The 21,916-nt window shown below is 37.3% G+C and overlaps 1 protein-coding gene across 1 annotated transcript in view; it reads right to left on the reverse strand.

Moving 5' to 3' along the window:
- Positions 1 to 9,421: 9,421 nt before the first annotated feature.
- The window catches only part of HDAC2 (histone deacetylase 2), a 33,510-nt gene continuing 21,015 nt past the window's right edge, over positions 9,422 to 21,916 (reverse strand). The window contains exons 7-14 of the mRNA XM_083350773.1: positions 18,970 to 19,062; positions 18,780 to 18,888; positions 16,485 to 16,625; positions 14,120 to 14,228; positions 13,401 to 13,531; positions 12,520 to 12,675; positions 11,659 to 11,716; positions 9,422 to 9,808 (exon numbers count right to left, since the gene is read on the reverse strand). Coding sequence (XP_083206899.1) covers positions 9,778 to 9,808; positions 11,659 to 11,716; positions 12,520 to 12,675; positions 13,401 to 13,531; positions 14,120 to 14,228; positions 16,485 to 16,625; positions 18,780 to 18,888; positions 18,970 to 19,062 — 828 coding nt within the window. The 3' untranslated portion in view covers positions 9,422 to 9,777. The remainder of the gene's footprint in view (positions 9,809 to 11,658; positions 11,717 to 12,519; positions 12,676 to 13,400; positions 13,532 to 14,119; positions 14,229 to 16,484; positions 16,626 to 18,779; positions 18,889 to 18,969; positions 19,063 to 21,916) is intronic.

The following is a 21,916-nucleotide window of genomic DNA, read 5'->3' on the forward strand; positions in this document are numbered from 1 at the left end:
AGATGATCCATGGGTTTTGACTACTCATACAGTGACTATTTCAACTTACAACGATGTTACATGATTGGTAGCTATGACCAGTCAATGAAGTTCCAGCTATCACAATGAGCCATGGTCACATGATCATAATTTCTGACATTTTCTGCCAGTTTCCCACAAAGTAAATTGGGAAACCAGCAGAAAATAGGAAGTTGTGGTCACGTGAGGTCCTTGATTAACAATGGCAACAAGGATTGCTGGAACTGGCATGGTCACATCTCAATGTCCCTTACAACCGTGTAGCTAAGTGTTGGCAATTCCAGTCCCTTTTGCTGTTAGAACCACCTGTACTTATATCAGAAACAGTCTAAGACAATATTGTACACATTGTGCATTAAGTAAATGGTGCTGCAGTTCAATCTTATTTTTGTTTGCCCACTGGCTTTTCCTAGGAAATGTAGAACAGTCTTGTGATGCTGATAAAGGTTCAGCTCTCAATAACATCCTGGACTGGTATCAAAGGCTCCAAAAAATGTATAAAACACCAGCCGGAGAAAATCAGGGGCTGACATAGTACTGAGGGATTGACCCTCAATAAGAGGATCACTGTAATAGTTCTAGTGTGGCATAAGGATTAAGTTGTTGGTCTATGAACAAGACAACCAAGGAGGTTCTACTACTCCTCGGCCATAGAACTTCACTGGCTGATTTTAGGCCAATCCTTCAAGCCCATTTATCTCACAGGATTGGTGTTGAAAAACATAAGATGAAAGAGCAGTATCTTCCTTAAGATCCTGAATGTAAATAAACAAACAAAACTGGAACATCTGGGATTCCAACCCTATTATACTCCCTTCAACATACAGAATAGAATGGAATGGAATGGAATGGAATGGAACAGAACAGAACGGAATGGAATGGAACAGAATAGAATTAGAAAGGGACCATGGAGGTCTTCTAGTCCAGTCTCCTATTCATGCAGGAGAACCTATACATTTCAGACAAGTGACCATCTAGTCGCTTCTTAAAAACCTCCAGTGGTGGAGCACCCGTCTTTTCTGAAGGCAAGTTGTTCCACTGATTAATTGTCCTCACTGTTAGGAAGTTTCTCCTTAATTCCAGGTTGATTCTCTCCTTGATTAGTTTCCAACCATTGTTTCTTGTCTTGCCCTCTGGTGCTTTGGAGAATAATTTGACACCCCCCCTTCTTTGTGGCAGCCCCTCAAATACTGGAATACTGCTATCATGTGTCCCCTATTTCTTCTTTAGACTAACCAAACCCAAGTCCTGCAGCTGTTCTTCATATGCTTTAGTCTCCAGGCCTTCGATCATCTTAGTTGTTCTTTGATTTTTTTCCAGTGTCCACATCTTTTTTGTAGTGTGGTTGTAGTATGCCAGGTGTGGTCATACTAGGATTTTATAAAATGGTACTAATACTTCATGTGATCTTGATTCTATGCCTCTGTTTATACAACCCAGGATTGTATTAGCTTTTTTTGCTGCTGCTGCACACTGCTGGCTCATAGTCAAGTGATCATCCACTAGGACTCCAAGGTCCCTCTCACAGTTACTGTTTTTGAGCCAGGTCTCACCTAATCTGTACTTGACTTTGCTTTTCTTCACATTAAAACTCATTTTGTTGGATAGGGCCCAATGTTCAAGTTTGTCAAGATCTTTTTGGATCCTGAGCTTGTCTTCTGGGGTGTTGGCTATTCCTGCCAGTTTAGTTTCATCTATAAATTTGATGAGTTCCCCTTCTATTCCCTCATCTAAGTCATTTATAAAGATATTGAAGAGTACTGGGCCTAAGATGGAGCCTTGTGGCACTGCTTACTTCTCTCCATGTGGATGTAGCACCATTGAGGACTGCTCGTTTAGTACAGTTTGTCAGCCAGCTACAAATCCATCTGGTGGTGATGTTGTCTATTCTGCCTCTTTCTAGCTTACCAAGAAGTAGGTTGTGGTCTATTTTGTCAAATGCCTTACTGAAAGCTAAGTATACTACGTCCACAACATTTCGCTGGTCTACTAATTTAGTCACTTTATCAAATAATGAAATAAGATTGCTTTGGCATGATCTGTTTTTAACAAACCTGTGCTGGCTACTAGTTATAACTTTGTTTGCTTCTAGTTGTTCACAGATCTGTTTTTTGAGAATGGCATGGATGGCTGGAGAATCCTGGGAGTTGAAATTTAAACATTTTAAAATTGCCAGTTTTGAAAAATGCTGCTTTGAAAGTGTGTATGCTGCCACTATTTTTGTGATTTATTTTTTAATAGAGATTTTATTGTAAAATTTAAAGAAACTCATAGAAGACAATATTCAAAAGCAAAATCAATTACATATTTTTCTACTTTTGTAAAGTAATATAACATCCATGCCAAAGGGAAACTTATTGTGACATTTTTCAATTATTAGACAAATAGACTTTTAAAAATGGATAAATTGTACATTTTTAGATTCTAGTCTTTGATGTCTGGAGTAGAAGTATCACTCAACATAATCCTATCGGCTAGTCTCCATGTCTGTTTTAGTTAATATTTTTTAAAATCAATCACGTTCTGAAATTTTGAATACAGTTCAAAATAATGTTTTACGTTGAAAACATTTGCCCATACATCTACTTATATATGTTATAATATTCTTCCAAAAAGAAATTAAAAAAAAAACAGGACCATATCATATAAGTTAATTTACCGGTTTCACTACCAACAGAGAAAATCCCTCCTTTTTGATATATTCTTTGAGAAGTCCAGTAAACTCAGAATGAAACTTTTTTGATGGATTCATTTTAACTTCAAGAATAAAGAAACAGGCCTAACATTTTTAAATACTTAGGTCCATTGTTGTTCAATTATTCTGTATTCCAACTCTTTATTCGTGAAGTCCTAAATATCAATATTTTTCCAATTCTCATATAGTTTTGAAGTTGATTTAATTTAAAAAAAATCTCTATAAGAATAGCATCTCAGACTTCTTTGAGGCAGCTAAGAAAAAATCAGAATGTGATAAATTAAGACTAAGATGGGTGATTTTAGAAGACTGTCTACAATCCCTGAACCAACAAAGAGGTTAATATCTTAGTATCTACAATAATTAACAAGGTGGGCCCTTGATAATTTTTGTGCCCGTGCACAATCTTTTCTTAGTTATAAAATCAATGTTATATCACCCTTGTAAAAAGATATAGGGCATTTAGCAGATTTAAATGATTCATTGTAAACCTTTAATAGTATTGACACCCAATAAATCTTAAGAAATTAATATTACAATTGTTGTGACTTACAACAATTAATGAACTTCAAGCTTAAAGACATAAGAGTTTGGCTCAATGGTTGCCCTTACAGAGAAGAATACCCACACCCTTTATCCTGAGCTTCATTTTCCTTTCTTGAAGAATTAAGTAAGCATAAATATCCAGCAGCCTGGAACAGAAAGAAGACCATTCCCAAGACTGCACAAAATCACCTCCAATTTTGGATTTACGAAAGAGGCTGGCAGGCATTTAAAATGCTAAGTGCCTGTTGGAAATAAAAACAACAACAACACAGAATTTATCCGACAAAACTGCCTAAACCTAATCAGGAGACTTACTCTTTGCCAGCTGCATGAAGATTAGGAAATTTCATCCATTGGGGTGGGTGCAGGTCCCAAGGGATGGGAATATTTTCCAGTGGAAAAATAATGACGTTATGAGGGATCTTGTAGACAGATTCTATGCTATTTAACATAAATAGTTAATCAGGAACTCAGCCTGGAATATGGATTCAAGTGATGTTTGCTCTGGGTACGTCTGAGAATATCGTTTGTTTAGAAGGGTGGTCCAGCAAGTGAAGATGTTATGCAGGGTTATCCAAAACAAAGAGAGACTGAATGAAGCACAGGGGAATTCCCTTCCAGCTCCAGAAGATTCAATTTTGGAAATAACTGGTGAATGATATCTGAAGCAATTAGAATCTAACACCCACAAGCAAATGTTTGTTATGCTTTTTTATCTCATATTATTTATTCCTTTATCATTTTTTTTTTCATTCTATTAAAACTATTTTAAAAGATTTAGTCTTGGAAACCTAGATGATTCTGCTTTTTCCTCTCCAAAAGCTTCATGTGTTGTATAGCGGGTTCTTTGCAGGCATTGAGCGAGACGGAAGGTTCAAAACAGCAACAGGCTTTATTGAAGGTCAGACATAACAGAAGCAACAAGGGAGCTGCTGCGCAGCTATTTATACGGTTGGCCAATAGGCGGTGACCAATAGGATTCCTGCCCAAAGACCTACTTTGCCGGCTGGAGACAACCAGTCTGGGCCGGCTAGCAACCATTACAAGCATACATGTGAACTAGCTCTTAGCAGTTGAATTCAAGCAATTAGCAAGCAATGCACCATAAGCAAACACTTACATGTGTAAGAAAAGCCAATACGTTACAGCAGTGTTTCCCAACCTTAGCCATTTTAAGATGTGTGGACTTCAACTCCCAGAATACCCCAGCCAGCATTGCTGGCTGGGGTATTCTGGGAGTTGAAGTCCACACATCTTAAAATGGCTAAGGTTGGGAAACACTGCGTTACAGTATGTTTCAGGCTCAGATTGACATATTGTTTGAGTAGCAACAAAGTAATAATAAAAAAGTTTCATTCCTCCACAGATACTAATAAATGAAATCTCAGAATGCAGTTGAGATTACAATAGTCAGTCTCACTGACTGTTCTTCAAATTGGCCTGAGACCTTCAGGTTGCTAGCTTTTGTGCTCCTGTTGCTGCTTTATTTCTCTTTCCCCATCAACCAACTCTGGAAAGATCCAAAGGCATGCCTTATTCAGAATTAATTGTTCATTGGCTCTCTGAACAGCCATTGTTTTCTATACATTAAAGGACAACTTTTGCTTGTTTGCTGCTATCTAGCATACTTGCTGCTATCTAGTATACTTGCTCAATTAAATTTAAGTCGCGCAGTTACACTCAACGATATATGCACAATTCTATAGCTGGCACGATCTGCCTAAAGCAGAGTCTTTCTTTCATTCATTATAAACCTCAGACAACCCTGTTTTGGCTTGTATATTGTGTAGACAAAGATTGATTGATTGATGTTTGGTGCGTTAAACTCAGAGAAAACAGGTTAACTATGTTACTGTAACTATAAGAGACAATTGTGGATACAGATGACTCACAAAGATTGTACCTTATACAGTATATAGAGGAAAAGGGTTCCTTATATATCACAAATAATCATATACTGTAAATGTTACTCAACACTGAAATTTCCCAATTCACTTTCCCTTAATTCTTTTTTCTCTTCCTAGTTTCTAGGCTTTTTATAAAGCACCTACTGGTGCCCATTAAGCTTTTTTTAAAAAAGCCAAGTGGCTGTATACAAGAGGAGAAACTTAACTATATCTTTCCCATTGCAACTGCTCTGGAATTGTACCAAGACTTTTAAAAGCTCATGCATGGAGGATTTTTGGTATCTTATAATATGAATAATGATGCCTTTTCTACATGTAGCCATCAACCAGAAAATAGTCCTTTACACTTAGGTTTTTGAAACATTGCCATTGAAACTACTGAAGAATTTTTAAAACAATTATATTATTATTTCCTTTAGTATAAATATCATTATATACAGTGGTGGGATTCAAATATGTGAACAACCGGTTCTCTGTGTGGATGACGCTTCCGGAAGTTCATTCTGGGCCTGGGCAACAAAAAAATTAGCTACCGGTTCTGCCGAAGTGGAGCAAACTAGCCAAATCCCACCACTGATTATATATGTTTACCTTGTATAAATAAAGGATCAAAAGATGAGTCCACAAATTATATCTGCACCATACATTAAAGCTCCCCTACTGCTGCTAGTATAGCTGCTGTAAAGATAAATGTTATATTATTTTGAATTAAACACCTTGCTTGATCTCTGGAATTTAGAGGAGAGTGAATCTGAACATGGTACTAAATTCTAAAGGTAATTAGTGTTAGACAAGATTATCCCCAGGTGGCCTCTCTGGGACCTCAGATCTTGGGAGTCACTGGTTTTTCTGAGAAGTTGTAGAAAGTGATAATGAAAAGATACCTAGAGCAATGGTAGCAAAAAACAAAGCCAAAATGCAACAAAACAAAATTGTATAATCATATCTGACAGTGTTCCTTGGTGATAATGATAGTGAAACATTTATTTCTCTACACTTACTGAAACTCTCAGAAACAGAAACACTCTCAGAATCAAGGCAGGGCATTTTCCTCCTCACTTACTGCTTCCATTCATGACTAAGCTGTGTTAAAAGGTAAAGGTAAAGGTTCCCCCACAAATGCGTGCTAGTCGTTTCCGACTCTAGGGGCCGGTGCTCATTTCTGTTTCAAAGCCGAAGAGCCAGCGCTTGTCCGAGGACGTCTCCGTGGTCATGACTAGATGGCAAAGGCGCATGGAACGCTGTTACCTTCCCACCGTAGTGGTCCCTGTTTTTCTACTTGCATTTTTACGTGCTTTCGAACTGCTAGGTTGGCAGAAGCTGGGACGAGTAACTGATGGCTATTGATATGTACTTCAAAGCTATCTCTACACTTACAGAATAAGAGACCAAGAGTTGGAAGGGAGCTTGGAGGTCATCTAGTCCAACCCCCCTGCTCAGGCAGGAAACTCTATACCATTTCAGACAAATGGCTGTCCAGTCTCTTCTTAAAAATTCCAGTGTTGGAGCACCCACAACTTCTGAAGGCAAGGTTTTCCACTGATTAATTGTTCTGTCAGGTGCTTGAAGAATAGGTTGACTCTTCTTTGTGGCAACCCTTTAGATACTGGAACACTGCTATTATGTGACCCCTTGTCCTTCTTTTCACTAGACATACCCAATTCCAGCAACTGTTCCTTATGTTTTAGCCTCCAGTCCCCTAATCATCTTTATTGCTCTTCTCTGTGCTCTTTCTAGAGTCTCAACATCTTTTTTACATTATGGTGGCCAATACTGGATGTATTCCAAGTGTGTTCTTAACAAGGCATTATAAAGCGGTACTACTTCATGTGATCTTGATTCAATCCCTCTTGATAATGCAGCCTAGGACTGCATTGGCTTTTTTGGCAGCTCTAGGACACTGCTGGCTCATATTTAATTGTCCACTAGGACTCCAAGATCTTGCTCAGTTGGTACAATTGAAGGAGGTACCCCCCCCATGCTATACCTGTGCATGTTTTTTTTTTCTTGCCTAAATGTAGAACCTTATAGAACTTCTCTATATCCATACTTTCCTGGGTAAAGAGATGGAAGAACTGTCCAAAAAATACAATGACACTTTTGCAAGTTTCTTTGCAGATAAAATTGCTTGTTTGCTTGGAGTTTGATGCTACTTGGTCAAAGCTGACAAGATAAATGAATATTTGCCTGCAGCGTAGCTCATTTGTGTGCTAGTCCTAGCAATTTAATCAGGAAGAAAATATTGGCATTGAACATCAATGAAAGCTATTCAATGATACTCATTTCTGTCTCCCCGTTGCCAACTCGGATGTCCTGTTCTTGGCATTCACAGGATATATTCTGTGTTAATGCATTATTTACAACCCAGAATATCAATACTGTAGCCAAAAACTCCTGAAGATGGTGAACAGCCAAATGTTAATATTGGCCACTGTATATTTTTGCACCATCTGTGCTGGAGTATGTGCCAATGAGGTTGGACAGACTGATGCAAAGAATTTCCCATAAACAGAAATTTAAATATTACCAAATATTAGAGGAATACTTAACAACATCAACAACTACATTAGTCTTTGGATCTGTTTAAATATAAAACTCTTATCATGCAAGTTATAGAAAATGCTTCAGTATTCATTTTAAAAATATATAAAAACACTTGACATCTGTCTGTGAAATTCTGTACAAATTGTGTATTAATATGCTTAACCACAAGTGCCTGTCTTCAGGAAGAAGCTGTCATGAAAAGACTGAAGTTAGCCAAAGAAAGATCGATAATCCCATTTTTTTAAAATTCTAATTGCTGATGCAATTAGCATCTGCACTGATTTACATGTTGTTGGAAGAGTCTGGTTAGATTTTGAAGGCTGGTTGCTAGAAAATGATTGGCTGCAAAAATTAATAGTAAATTGTGAATCCATATAAATCAACATTTGCTATATCTAAATCGCTGGTCAAAAGGAAAGGAATATATTTCTGACCCACTTCCCATCCAAACTTGTTGGAAACTGGACTTTGAGAATTTCCAAGCTATTAGGATAGATTGGCTTTAGATACGAATGACAGCAATAAACAGAAGTTCAACCTATTGAAAGTGCTCTAAGAAGCTATCAAGGCAATGTAAACTGTATTTTTGAGGCAAATTATATTATTCCTGTGCCTCACAGAGACTCATAACAGTGCCTCTGCAATCAAAAGGGTCTCCAAAAATTGCTTTGGATGACACATTGAGTTCAAATAAATTCTTCTCTACATCATCTTTATGTAGTCATTTCTTTTCTTTCGGCAACACAATGAAGCCTTGATTTAATGATTTAATCAATTTAGTGGATTTCAGATGCAACAAACTGAAGTTCCACCTGGGTTTCCCCTAAACAAGGATGTCTGTTGCATCTGAAATAGTCTGGATGAGGCAATTACATTTATCTTAATTTTAAATTAATTCATTGGCACGTGGGACATCAAAATGTGTATTGCAAAGATGATGTAGTTGGGGTTAGGAAGCAAATGCTCTATAATGTGTGAATGAAATATTTCTGAATATAACAGACATTCAGAAATAGCAATCTATTTTCCCAGTGGTGTGTTAAAATGAGGATTTGTTATACTTTCTCCTTACTGAAATCAGTTTTAAATGAACAAACAAATAACCTACAGTTAAACCAATTGCTAAAGTAACTGTTTTTAGCTCATGTTTTGCTGGATTTGGAAGAGGAACCAGAACAATGGATTTCATTGTGATTTTATCAACTATTGTTTTTGTGCAGAAATAAGATGTCAGTTATTTCAACTATGCCTCAAACAATCCTATCAATAAAGATGCTACTTCTGGTTTGTAAAAGGACCATGGCGCAGGCCATATTTAGATGTTGTTATATCTGGAATACTCACCTGATTTGCCACTCCCCCCCACCCCCCCACAAGATCGTCAGCAGAAAGATATTGGTCTACAGCTGTATTGTGTATTCTTCCACATAAGCAAAGACTCATTGATTTCGGGAAATAGAAAACAAACAAACAAAAAAACCCTTTCCCATGTTGCTACCAGAAAATAGATAAAAGGAGTTCCATGAATTACTGTGTATTCATAGATCTTTGGACCTAAGTGCACAATTGCAATTATTTTAAAGCCGGGGCATAACCAAAAATATTTTTCACCAAACTCAACTCAATTTCAAGATTAATCAGGTTTTTTTCACAACAGTAGTGTGATATATACATTTGTATATACTAGGTAATAATAGACAAATCAGCCAAGTACAGTTTGTTTGTTTTTTAATAAAGATATAATTACAAAAAGGGGATAAAATCAATCCGGGAAAAGGGAAATTTTAATAGATAAGTTTAGACGTTTAACTACATCTTAACTCACATCCATTTTAAATAGTATTACATAAATCCTGGTGGAAGGAACAAATTTTGTATCATAATTGGGGAATTCACAATACAAGTTGCCAAAAATCAAAACACAGTTGTTTGAAAATAAATATGCTCCATGCCAAATTCTACTAAATGAAAATAAAATGTCTCTTCCAGTACGAAAAACTTCTCTTAATATTTTTTTTTCCATTATAGTATTGGGTCCTTTGACTGACAGACTGCAAGGCTTTGTGTTCAAGGATTGCTTAGCTGTTCTGATTTTGTGCTGGGGGGGAGGCAGAAAGAAAAGAGTTATTAGTGTAGGTCACATGTTAATATTGTGTTCACATTATGCAAAAAGTGCAGTCCAGAATCTGAATGCAGGCTATAAACCTCCTTTTTGTGCTTTCAAGAGCTCCACAAATAGCTTAGGCTGAAAGCTGGGCTCATTTTTTGATTTTGGAGAACTTTTATAGGGCAAAGTGGGTGCTTTAAGCTTGGCATCTATTTCACCTTCAGCATTGGTCACGCTGGTGAATAATCTCTGGCGGGCTCGGGACAGGGGTTGTTCCTCTGTTCTAGTCCTATTAGATCTCTCAGCGGCTTTCGATACCATCGACCATGGTATCCTACTGCGGCATCTCAGGGGGTTGGGAGTGGGAGGCACTGTTTTGCGGTGGTTCTCCTCCTATCTCCTGGGCCGCTCGCAGTCGGTGTTGACGGGAGGGCAGAGGTCTGCCCTGAGGCCTCTCGTTTGTGGAGTTCCTCAGGGGTCGGTTCTCTCGCCCCTCCTGTTCAACATCTATATGAAGCCGCTGGGCGAGATCATTCGTGGTTTTGAGGTGGGGTATCATCAGTACGCTGATGATACCCAACTTTTTTTCTCCACCCCGAACCAACCCAGCAATGCCCTCGCCGTGATGGCCCGTTGCCTGGAAGCGGTCCGGGTCTGGATGGGGAGAAACAGGCTTTGTCTCAATCCTGCCAAGACTGAGTGGCTGTGCATCCCGGCATCTCGGGTCAACCAGACTATTCCATCTCTAACGATGGGGGGTGCGTTACCCCCCGTTGATAGGGCTCGCAACTTGGGCGTCCTCCTGGATTCACGGCTCAATTTTGAAGATCATATAGGAGCCGTGACCAGGGGGGCTTTTGCCCAGGTTCGCCTGGTGCACCAGTTGCGACCCTACCTGGACCGAGATGCCCTACGCACAGTCACTCATGCACTTGTGACCTCCCATTTAGACTACTGCAACGCTCTCTACATGGGGCTGCCCTTGAGGACCACCTGGAGGCTTCAGCTGGTGCAGAATGCGGCCGCGCGAGTCGTGATGGGGGTCCCCCGATACTCCCATGTAACACCTCTACTCTGCGAGCTGCATTGGCTTCCGGTTGCTCTTCGGGTGAGATTCAAGGTGCTAGTGATGACCTATAAAGCCCTAAATGGCGAGGGTCCGGGATATCTGAGGGAACACCTGCTGCCAGCATCAAGCTCCCTTCGTCCAGCGCGCTCCCACAGGGAGGGTCTTCTTAGGGTGCCGCCGGTTAAAGATTGCCGGCGGGTAACACCCAAGGATAGGGCCTTCTCAGTGGGCGCGCCTGCCCTTTGGAACCAGCTGCCCGCGGAGCTTAGGACTGCCCCCGGCCTCTGTTCATTCCGCCGGGACCTGAAGACCTGGCTCTTCGAGCTCTCTGGCCCAGGCTGAGAATTTTTAATTTTTAATTTTAACTAGGGTTTTTATTTTCTCTCAGGGTTTCATTTAATCTTTTTTAATTGTTTTAACTTTTATTTGGATTTTCTTTTAAATACCATGTAAACCGCCCTGAGTCCTTCGGGAAAGGGCGGTATATAAATCTAAATAAATAAATATATGCCCCCTGGATGCTAGCAGAAAGATGGAGGGAGAGAGGTGGATGCTATGCAAACCAGGAAAAGACTCTAAAAGTCTTTTAGAGTCTTTCTTTAGAGCAGACATGTCAAACACAAGGCCTCACCCATTCAAGCATACACTATAAACAAATGTAATTGTTACCAATACAGAATTATTGTCATTTATAAGGAGTAGCAAGTAGATAATTAACATTTCAATAACATTTTAAAAGCAGACATAGAATTTTCAGATGGAATATACTTACCCTTTGGTATCTACTTTCTCAGTACTGTTATCTTTAGATTTGTCTTCTTCTTTAATTTCTAGAAATAAAAAGCAGCAATCTGTATAAACAGTATAAACAGTTATGTGATGAAGAAATAATCTTCATTCAGTTTAACAGAACTCCCAGGTAAATAAATATGATTACAGCTCACATAAAAAATGAAACTGCACCTCTGAAATTAGCTATCAATTTCACAATCAAATTATATGCATTGGGGATAATCTAGAAAATATGGCAGTTCACCTTAATATGTACTATTTACAGTATTGCAAAATTTTTGTAACCTAAGCAAAACTTATGCACTTTTGCATCCCTACTCTTGACCCAGGAAGACAGCACTACAGTTACTTTGGTTGAAGTCATAAAGTATGTGAGCTTAGCTGGATATTATCATAAAAAGTTTTCTTCGTTCAATCAGATGAACAATGGAGGATTTCAAAGGGAAGAGACAATTAAGTTCTATAATCCCATGGTTATTTTTTGTTGTTTTTTTTTTGAGCTCCACACATGACTAGGGGCCTGAAGGATAGTTATTTTGTATTCATTTTAATTTTGCACAGCTTTGCACATGGGAAAACTTTCCAGGAAGCAGGTAAAACAGGATCCAAGACCATATTCTTATTCTTGCAAATATGAGCATAACTCTATCTGAATGTGTGGTGGTTTAAGAGAATGGATAATGTGGTTCCATGCCTAGTCCAATTGTCTAGCATTTATTTATTCAGTTGAACAATTGAAAGGGGCTATAATTATATGCCAAAAAGATTACAGAATTTGCTTACAAGTGAATCTGGTATAGTTAGCTTAATGGAAAGTGTGTTTAATTTAGCACTGACTTACCTGCTTTTTTGTCTTCTGCCTCTTTTTTGTCTTCTTCTAAGCGTGCCTTCTTTGCTCCTTTCTTATGATCTGTAACATTTCTGCGTCCACCTTCTCCTTCATCTTCAGAATCAGAAAATTCTTCATCACAGGCTATCCTCTTATCAGAAGCACGAACTAGAATTAATATGGAAATGTTAAAAAGAGATTATTCCAAGATCTTTCATATCTCTTCAAAATGTTACCTGATGACATAAAGGCTGTTCAGCAATGACAAAAGTATTTAACAACAACAAAAAGGCATGGTAACCTGATACCTACTGATGTAGATAAATTCAGTTGCCTTATACTCAGTGGTGCTGTTATAGTTTTTATGTTCAGGCTATCTCAGAAGGTTTGAACAAACTGAATGAATTTTTAATACATTACTATTATAAATTGATAAGGTACTTGTAATCTGTTCTCCCATGAAGCCTCATTTGCATAATCACCCTCCATCCCTATTTAAATTTTATATCAGTTAAGCCACTCCATGCATTTGATGAAATCAGCTGCAACTCATAAAGCTTATGTCGTTTAATAAGATTTATTGATCTTAAAAGGTGCTACCAAACACTGATTTGGGGTAACTATGGAACAAATGACTGTAAAAAGAAACAAAATTATGGGAACACATTTAAACCAAGCTGTGACATCTAATTAAAAAAGCAGTTATTTATTTATATCCATTCACAAGCAATTACAAAAAAGCAAGGTGACTTTTTCTTCAAAAAAAGCAACTGCACTAGGGTAACAAGGATTGTGGTTTAATTATTTTCTCCTCAAAAACTGGAAGCAAAATCCAAAAAGTCACAGCCAACATTTAAGGCAAATTGCTTAGATTACATATAAAATTTACTTACTAGAAATACGTTTGTCTGGGTCTTCACCATCTTCATCACCACTGTCTTCATGAACAGCATCTTCTGGAATAGCTTGCATCTGTACACCAGGAGCATGGGGCAGCATGCGCAAGTTCTCAAATAAACGCTGCCTGCAAAGGAAACAGTTTACTATGAAACAACTTTGTCTCTGTCTTAAGTATCAAGAATATTAACTTCCTGGTTACAAGAAACTACTTATAGGAAAGTAAGTTATATGGCAATAGGACTATGGCCAACAGAAATTCACAGAAAAAACATGACCAATGTAACAAATGAGTCTTCTGTAATCACAAATATACCTGCATTAGTGTTCTCACAATTTTAATACAAGCTTTGAACAATTATCCTGTTTTCAATGTAAACTTACTAAAATTGTTACTGTAACTTCATAGTGATAACATATTCGTTTTCAAAATAATATGCAAGCTACCAACGTTAATGATAAAAATGGTTTCTGAGACTTATCACAGTTTACTTTTTAAGCAAAAATGCTATTAATATAGGTAGTTTAGAATAGGAAAAGTTAAATTTCTTCTGAATTACTAAATGGATAAACTGTCAGTTTTCATTTTCTACACTATTTAAGACCCCAGATGTAATTAGCAAACCCATTCTTTACCTTCTGATTATTTAATAAAATATTTACAAATTTTCACACCATTATTATCTTTATTAAAAAATAGGACATTAATACTTACTTAATCTTTTCCATATATTCTGGAGTGTTCTGATTTGTCATGTTTGATGGGCTTATATGCAGTTTGAAATCTGGTCCAAAGTACTCAAAATAATCATTATATGGCAATTCTGTGAAAACAAAATTAAGATATAACTTTATTTTTACTGCTGAATTCCATTAGCAGTCTTACAGATCCATACTAGTATATTTGAAAATATTACTATAAAATTTTTTCAGTTATCAAAATAATAAATACAATGATTTATTCTAGGAGAAATATAAGTAAAAGATATTATGGTTCAAAATTATGGTTTGATTCCAATATTGTTACGTTATGTACATGCAGAATACTTATATTCTATAAAATAAAAATAAAAATAGGGTCTGTATTGTCACAGGAAGTGATTTTCTTTGGTCGTGTTTTTGTTTCAATGTTTGACACCTAGAATTTTGGAATGTATTGATTTAAACACGAAATATATGTATTCAAAGCTGTGCAAATATAAGGTACGATATAAAAGTTCTTCAAAAGAGGTGCTTCCAAACATACATCTCTTTTGAACTACTAAAGCTTGAAAGAATGAATCTGTATTGTACACACCTGAAAAGACTTGTTTAAATAATTTAATTAAAATATTTACTTCAAAAATTTGAAATAAGTGTTTTATACATAGTACCACACATAATAATTTTTATGTAGCGGTTAAAAGTGCTGGAGTGAAAAGCTGGGAGGATAGCAGTATTAATTCTGACTGAGGCATGGAACTCAGACAGGTGACCAAGTCAGTCATTCCCCGAGAAAGAAGGCACTGGCCAACCACATCTGAAAATGTTATCAAGAAAACTGGATCGACATTTCTATATACTGACTGGAAGGACTAAACAATTTATTTAAATCACTGTCTAAAGTTAAACAATTTACGAACATACTTACATACAGGGTTTTATGTGTTTTATTTATTTTTAATATTATTGAAATTATTTTGAATAAGTACGTTTTATCAACTGCTGCATTCAAGAAAAATCAGTTGAACTTTTACTTTTTAATAATTATTCAACCACAAGTAGAAATTTCAGTAGGCAAGTAATAGTTACCAAAAAATGTCTCTCTTAGTCAACAAAGGGATACATTGTAATAGGATAAGTCTTATGATAATATGCTCACACAAACATATCAAAATACTAAGGATGCTTTTTAAACACTGCAAAATCCACTGGATTCAAAGGGGGAAATAAGCACATTGACATTTTGTTTGGGAATATATTATAAATACATATTACTTTAAGATAGAACATCCCCCACTTTCATCAAAAAACATCCTTAACCTATAATTGTAACAATTACAAGTTACAGTTACACTGTATATTTTAGTGTACAGTATAAACATTACACTGAAAATTGAAGCATGTTTCCAGAGAGTGAGATCACTGAGAGCAAACAGACAACAAATAAAGATTAACAGGAGTTGGAAGAGATGGAAGAATAAGGAAGGTGCAGGCGAAGCACTGCTTTTTCCATAATATGGGAGAGAGAGAGGTCAGCCCAACAAGACAGACCAGGCTGGAAAGTTAACACCACAAAGGTCAGGACTACTTTTATTGTAACAACTATAGTAACAGTATGTGCAAATTAGGAAGGGGCTGGTTTGAGATGGTTTTTTGGCCCAGGCGCAAGCCCTTCTTATCTGCTCCTTGCCTTGATTAGCAGCTCTTCCTCTTGTCCTTCACTGCCCTGTACAAAACATCACCAACATTATCCAAACCCACCATCCTTTTGATTCATATGGGAATTTATGGTATGGACAAAAGAGATCTTGAAAAAATCTTTGGAGATTACAAAGCCTTCAGTTAGAAGATAAAAGGAACTGGGAGTGTAAATATTACTTTTGCCAGTATCTCCAATTGAGGGTCATAGCCCAAGAAGAGAACAAGATCCTGGAAGGTAATAACTAGCTACAGAAATGATGCTTGGATTCTACAATAGTGTATGTTACTTTCAGGAAGGACTCGAGGGTAGAGATGAACATAGAAAGTTATGGGGACAGTAACTCTGAAGGGTCCTTTGCCAGTCCTTTCTGGACAGCACGAAGTAAAATGAAAATGTTGAGTGTAGCAAGAATCAAATATGTAACCACGTTTTGGAGCCTAGAAACCAAAACACAAGAGGGAGAAGCAGGTTTAGAATAGGGTCTGAAAATTTTTGCAGGAAATTAGAACCATAGGGCATTTGGGTGGTGCCACTCAAAATCACAATGTTTGTATACAGAAATGTACAAAATTCTTGCTAAAATCAGGATTTTGTTAAGACAGAGAAAAGTCTAAGTGACTTACAGTAATTATAATTTAGATTATTAGGCAATCTGCACTTTTAGTATAATATTTACCATTAGGAATTTCGCAGTCTAAGGCAACAGCAGTCTCATAAGTCCAACATCGAGCAACATTGCGTATGGTGTACCCACCTCCTCCAAGCATCAAAAGAGGCAAGTTGAAAGTCTTTACAACTTCCACACATTTGGCATGACCTGCCAGAAGTTATGGACATTTAAAAAGAAAATATGCAGTTATAAAAGGCACACATATTTAATATGAAGATTACCAATTAAGGGTTTTCTTTATTGGAAACTCATAACTAAACATAGCATATCTGAAATGACAGAAAAATAAAGTGGGGTGAAGCATATATCACTTCAGTTTTAAAATACAGATAATCCAAAATTAACTTGAGCAATACTATTATGATTAACCAAAATGTTTTAAGATATTTTGCATTAATGCATTGAGCTACTTGTATGTAAATTTTTACAGATTTAAAAGAAAAGGCACGGAACTGCCCACGATTAAGTCTAATGAATGATTCTGTAAGAACTATGTTCCATTAATGGAAAAACTTGTTAAACATCAGCAACTTTAGATTAACATGTTACATTTAAGGAAAGGCTGCTAGAAAATCCAGGAATATTCGGGTCATTGTATGAGATATTTCCTTTCCTTAAAAAAACAACAACAGAATGCTCACAGATGACAAAAAAAGCAATGGAAGCAGGCCCAATGTGCACCTTTCTGTTGGTTTCCCAACAGACTTTCCTTTTTGGAAGCTGGTAGGGAGTGTCAGAACAGGCAGTACAGCAACACAGCAGTAACAAAGTGGCCACAACTTTGCCAAATTTCAATCTCTTGAGAGCCATGGATTTTAGACTCATTTTCTATGTTAGCCCATTCGAGATATGTTGATCCAAAATCTGTTGCCCTATCGTGCACTGTTTTACTCAAAGTTTATAAACAACCAAATAGACACAAAAGTCTTAGTAGTATATTAGACTAGGGCTTTTCAACTTTTTCACCCATTGTACCAGTTTTAGGATATGGCAACATCCGAGTACCACCAGTCGCCTAGCAAGGTGTCAAAAACTTGATGACAAAAAAAAGAGAGGAAAAAAGTGATGAAGTACAGGTAGTCCTCGACTTACAACAGTTCACTCAGTGACTGTCCGAAGTTACAATGGCACTGAAAAAAGTGCCCAAGCCACAGCCAAGTAAGACACCTGCCTGCCCACCTGGCGGCACTTTTCCTCCTGTCCAAGGTTCATTGTTAAGTATTTCTGTTGAGGATTGGCAGCAGGGGTGGGGTGGGGTGTTGGTTTTTATTCCCCGTCTGCTGAGTGGTTGCAGCAGGTTTTGGTCACTTCACATGACCATGGGACACTGTGACCATCATAAATATGAATCAGTTGCCAAGCATTGGAATGTAAATCACAAGACCCTGGAGATGCTGCAACATTCCAGCTGATCGGTGCTTCTTCTGGGCTCAGCGGAAGCGCCAGGATCAGCGCCGAGCTCTAGTTGGAGCCTGACACTGATCCTGGAGCTTCCACTAAGCCCTGACAGCCCTGCAGCTCCAGCCATGTCTTGCTGAGGCTTATGCGGTGCTACCACCGGTTCAGCTCATTCCCAGTGGGAAAAACTGCAAGTCTAAGGCCAGTAGGCAGGTAACTGTCACAGAATATTGTGCAGCAGTCACAACTTCCCTAAATTTCATTCCCCTTGTAGTCATGTGTCCTAGATTTCAAATGCATTCTATAAATTAGCCCATTTGAAATAACGTGGTTCAAAAACTGATGCCCTATGATGCCCCATTTTGCCTAGTTAAAGATTATGGAAACAAGGGTTTTAGATTCTTCTGCATGTTTATGTATATCTGTTTCTTCATGTGCCATTTGACAAGCAAGACCTACAACAGTGTATTATATTTGAAAATGCTAAAATGGAACAGCTTTTTAAAATTATTCCTTTAACTACATGCATGAACAAATGTCAATAATAGGCATTTGAAGTTTTAGTGGGTGATACAAATTTTCTTAGAGGACCCATTAATTTCATATACACATCACAATTTAACCCTAAGTTATTTAATTACTATTTTTTACTTCAGCATGAATGAATAAATACTTTGAAATTATCCCACCGAAACTCAACAGTTATATATATACTGCTACATAACCATTACAAAATACAGCTAAAATGAAAGGGTTTGGGCTTGTTTAGAATTGGAAACCCATTGTATGTCATAATGCTGAATTCTTCAGCCAATTAAAGCTCATAAAACATTTCCACCAAAAATTTCAAACGTTTTCAAGAATATGCAGCCGTGATGCTTCTGTAATGCTTTGTTCCCTTACCTTTAACCGTAAGATTAAAACATCCCAGTCGATCGCCAGAGAGTGAATCTGCCCCACATTGCAATACTACTGCACTAGGTTGGTACATTTCCATCACTTTAGATATAATCTATAAAAAAGCAGGAATGATGGTAAACCTTTTATTCAATGCTACAACACCGATTTTAAAAGATGTTTTGAATGTACTCACTGGTTTAAATATTTGTCCATAAGACTCATCATCTATTCCATCTCTCATTGGAAAGTTAACTGCATAGTATTTGCCTTTTCCAGCTCCGATGTCCTATAAGAAAAGCACGAATAGCCAAGGAGAGAAAACAGAAAGATATGCTGCGTTTCATTCCAGATCAACACTGACCGTTACAAGTGATTTAAAAATATTGCTTCTATATTGTAGCATGTGAGAAATATTAAATAAAAAATACAATTTATACCAAAACTTTACATGAGGTTTTTCATACAGTATAAAACATTTGATTTGTGCAATAGAAAAAAAATGTTCAAAAGAAATATGTTCATTTTTGAGTTTATCCAGAATAAGTATAGGGTTAAGAAGTTTTATGTAGCATTTGAGTAAGTCTTCTTTCTTTTTTTTCCTTTTTTTCTTTTAGTTTTTTTATATATATTTAATATTACTAAGGCTTGTTTTATCCTATATAAGCTAGAGAGTGATGGATTTTAGAGTTTATAGTTGTTAGTATATGATTGTTTATGATTGTTTTTTTATATATACCTTGTATTTAGCTCTGGGAAGTCGGGGGGGGAGGGAGGGAGGGGGGAGAGGTAGGGGGGAGGGAGAAGGGAGGGGGAGGGGGGGTTTTAAAGGAAAATTGTATGTTAAAACTTTTCAATAAAAAAAAAAGAAATGTGTTCAGAGAAACAGGCTATAGACATGTGACAATACAGAAGAATCAGACCCAGAAGCAAATTTAGGAGCAAAGCATGATTTGGAGTCACTGTACACGGTAAAATACAGTGTCTTTTACCAGGAATGAGGATGGCATAAAATATAGATACACAGGCAGTTTAGATTTTATGAAACAACCAATTACCTGGGAATAGGATGTAAACATCAACAACCTAAGATATGCAGATGATACCACTCTAATGGCAGAAAGTGAAGAAGAACTAAAGAGCCTCTTGTTGCGGGTGAAGAAGGAGAGTGCAAAACTTGGGTTGAAACTAAACATTAAGAAAACCAAGATCATGGCATCTGGCCCTCTCAATTCCTGGCAAATAGATGGGGAAGAAATGGAGGTAGTGACAGATTTTATTTTCCTGGGCTCCAAGATCACTGCAGATGGGGACTGTAACCAAGAAATTAAAAGACGCCTGCTCCTCGGGAGGAAAGCCATGGCAAATCTAGACAGCACACTAAAAAGCAGAGACATCACCCTGTCAACAAAAGTGCGTATAGTCAAGGCTATGGTCTTCCCAGTTGCAATGTATGGCAGTGAAAGCTGGACCATAAGAAAGGCTGAGCGCCAAAGAATTGAGGTCTTTGAACTCTGGTGCTGGAGAAGACTCCTGCGAGTCCCTTGGACTGCAAGGCGATCAAACCGGTCAGTCCTAGAGGAGATCAACCCTGACTGCTCTTTAGAAGGCCAGATCCTGAAGCTAAAACTCAAATACTTTGGCCACCTAATGAGAAGGAAGGACTCACTGGAGAAGAGCCTAATGCTGGGAAAGATTGAGGGCAATAGAAGAAGGGGACGACAGAGAATGAGGTGGCTGGATGGAGTCATTGAAGCAGTAGGCGTGAGCTTAGATGGACTCCAGAAGATGGTAGAGGACAGGAAGGCCTGGAGGAACATTGTCCGTAGGGTCGCGATGGGTCGGACACGACTTCGCAACTAACAACAACAACAGGATGTAAACCCATGGGTCTGCTCTGTCAGATCCGTAAAGTCACATGCTATTTTAGCTACAAGAAATGTGCCACATTTCACTAAGACACAAAAATAATATTCTTTTATGTTCATTCCTTTGTATTTTTATATAAATTCTAAATCCTTCATTCAGTAATTTTAACAGCTACACTCCTATAAACAATGGGTTACTATTCATATTCACCAGAATCAAGTTACTCTTTATTTCCAGTGGAAAGCCTAATAATGCAAAAACAACAGAGCAAACTCAGAATGGTCAACTTCTCAAAAAGCTTTTGTTTTAAACATTATTGTCCCACGTCCAAACTTTCCTATTTTTTTTATGTAGGTTATTGAAAAAGTGGAGCAGACTCCCCTAGAGGAAACAGATCATTTGGACGTGTTCCTTTGGATTTAGGCCAGGACCTATGAAATTGGCTGCTTTGGTGGCTGATGTTTGCTGTGACCTTTCAGATCTTGTTAGAATTCTCAATGTTTTTTCATACTATCAACTAACCCTTTTTGTGGTAGGCATTCAATAGTACTATATTCTTAATTATGTGATTTCTTCTCAAAATCACTGGTGTTTAGCATGAAGCAATAGTACCATCTTGTGGTCAGACAAGTTGAAAAAAGTTTCTTACAGTTATTAAACTATTGTATTTAATTCCTATTAAAAAGGTAAAAGGAAAGGAATTCTACCTTTAAAAAGAAAAAAATGATATTAGTGTAAACATCAAATCCATTATTAGTCTTAACATTTAATAACATCAAAAATCACCTGGTTTCTCTAATCTCAGAACACAGCCTTATGATACTAAAGATTCAGCCAATCTGAAATTGGCAAAATAAGAATATGCCAAATTTTTTCAAAGCTTTTAAAATATTATTCATTAACTACCAAGAAACTCTGAGGCAATATAAATTATCTGTTTTCCTAACTGTTATAGTTTACAGCAGGGGTGTCAAACTGCTGGCCTGCGGGCCGGCTGTGTCATGCGGAAGCTGCGCTCACCCCATTGCCAGCAATGGCAAAATCATCCCAATACGTTCTGTGACATCATGTGACGTCGTGAGTTTGACATGTCAGGTTTAGAGGAACAAGATTATGCATCTAAATATATTATTATAGCTAGTTATTCTACTCAGAAAACTTGATCAGAACCAGATTTATCATGTCTATTACATTTATATTTTGACTTTCTTCTAAGATTTTTAAGGTTGTATACATGGGGTTTGCCCCAATGCCCTTTCAAGTCAACTAATCAG

The sequence above is a fragment of the Vipera ursinii genome (genome assembly GCF_947247035.1).
Source record: "Vipera ursinii genome assembly, chromosome: 1".
NCBI lineage: Eukaryota > Metazoa > Chordata > Lepidosauria > Squamata > Viperidae > Vipera > Vipera ursinii.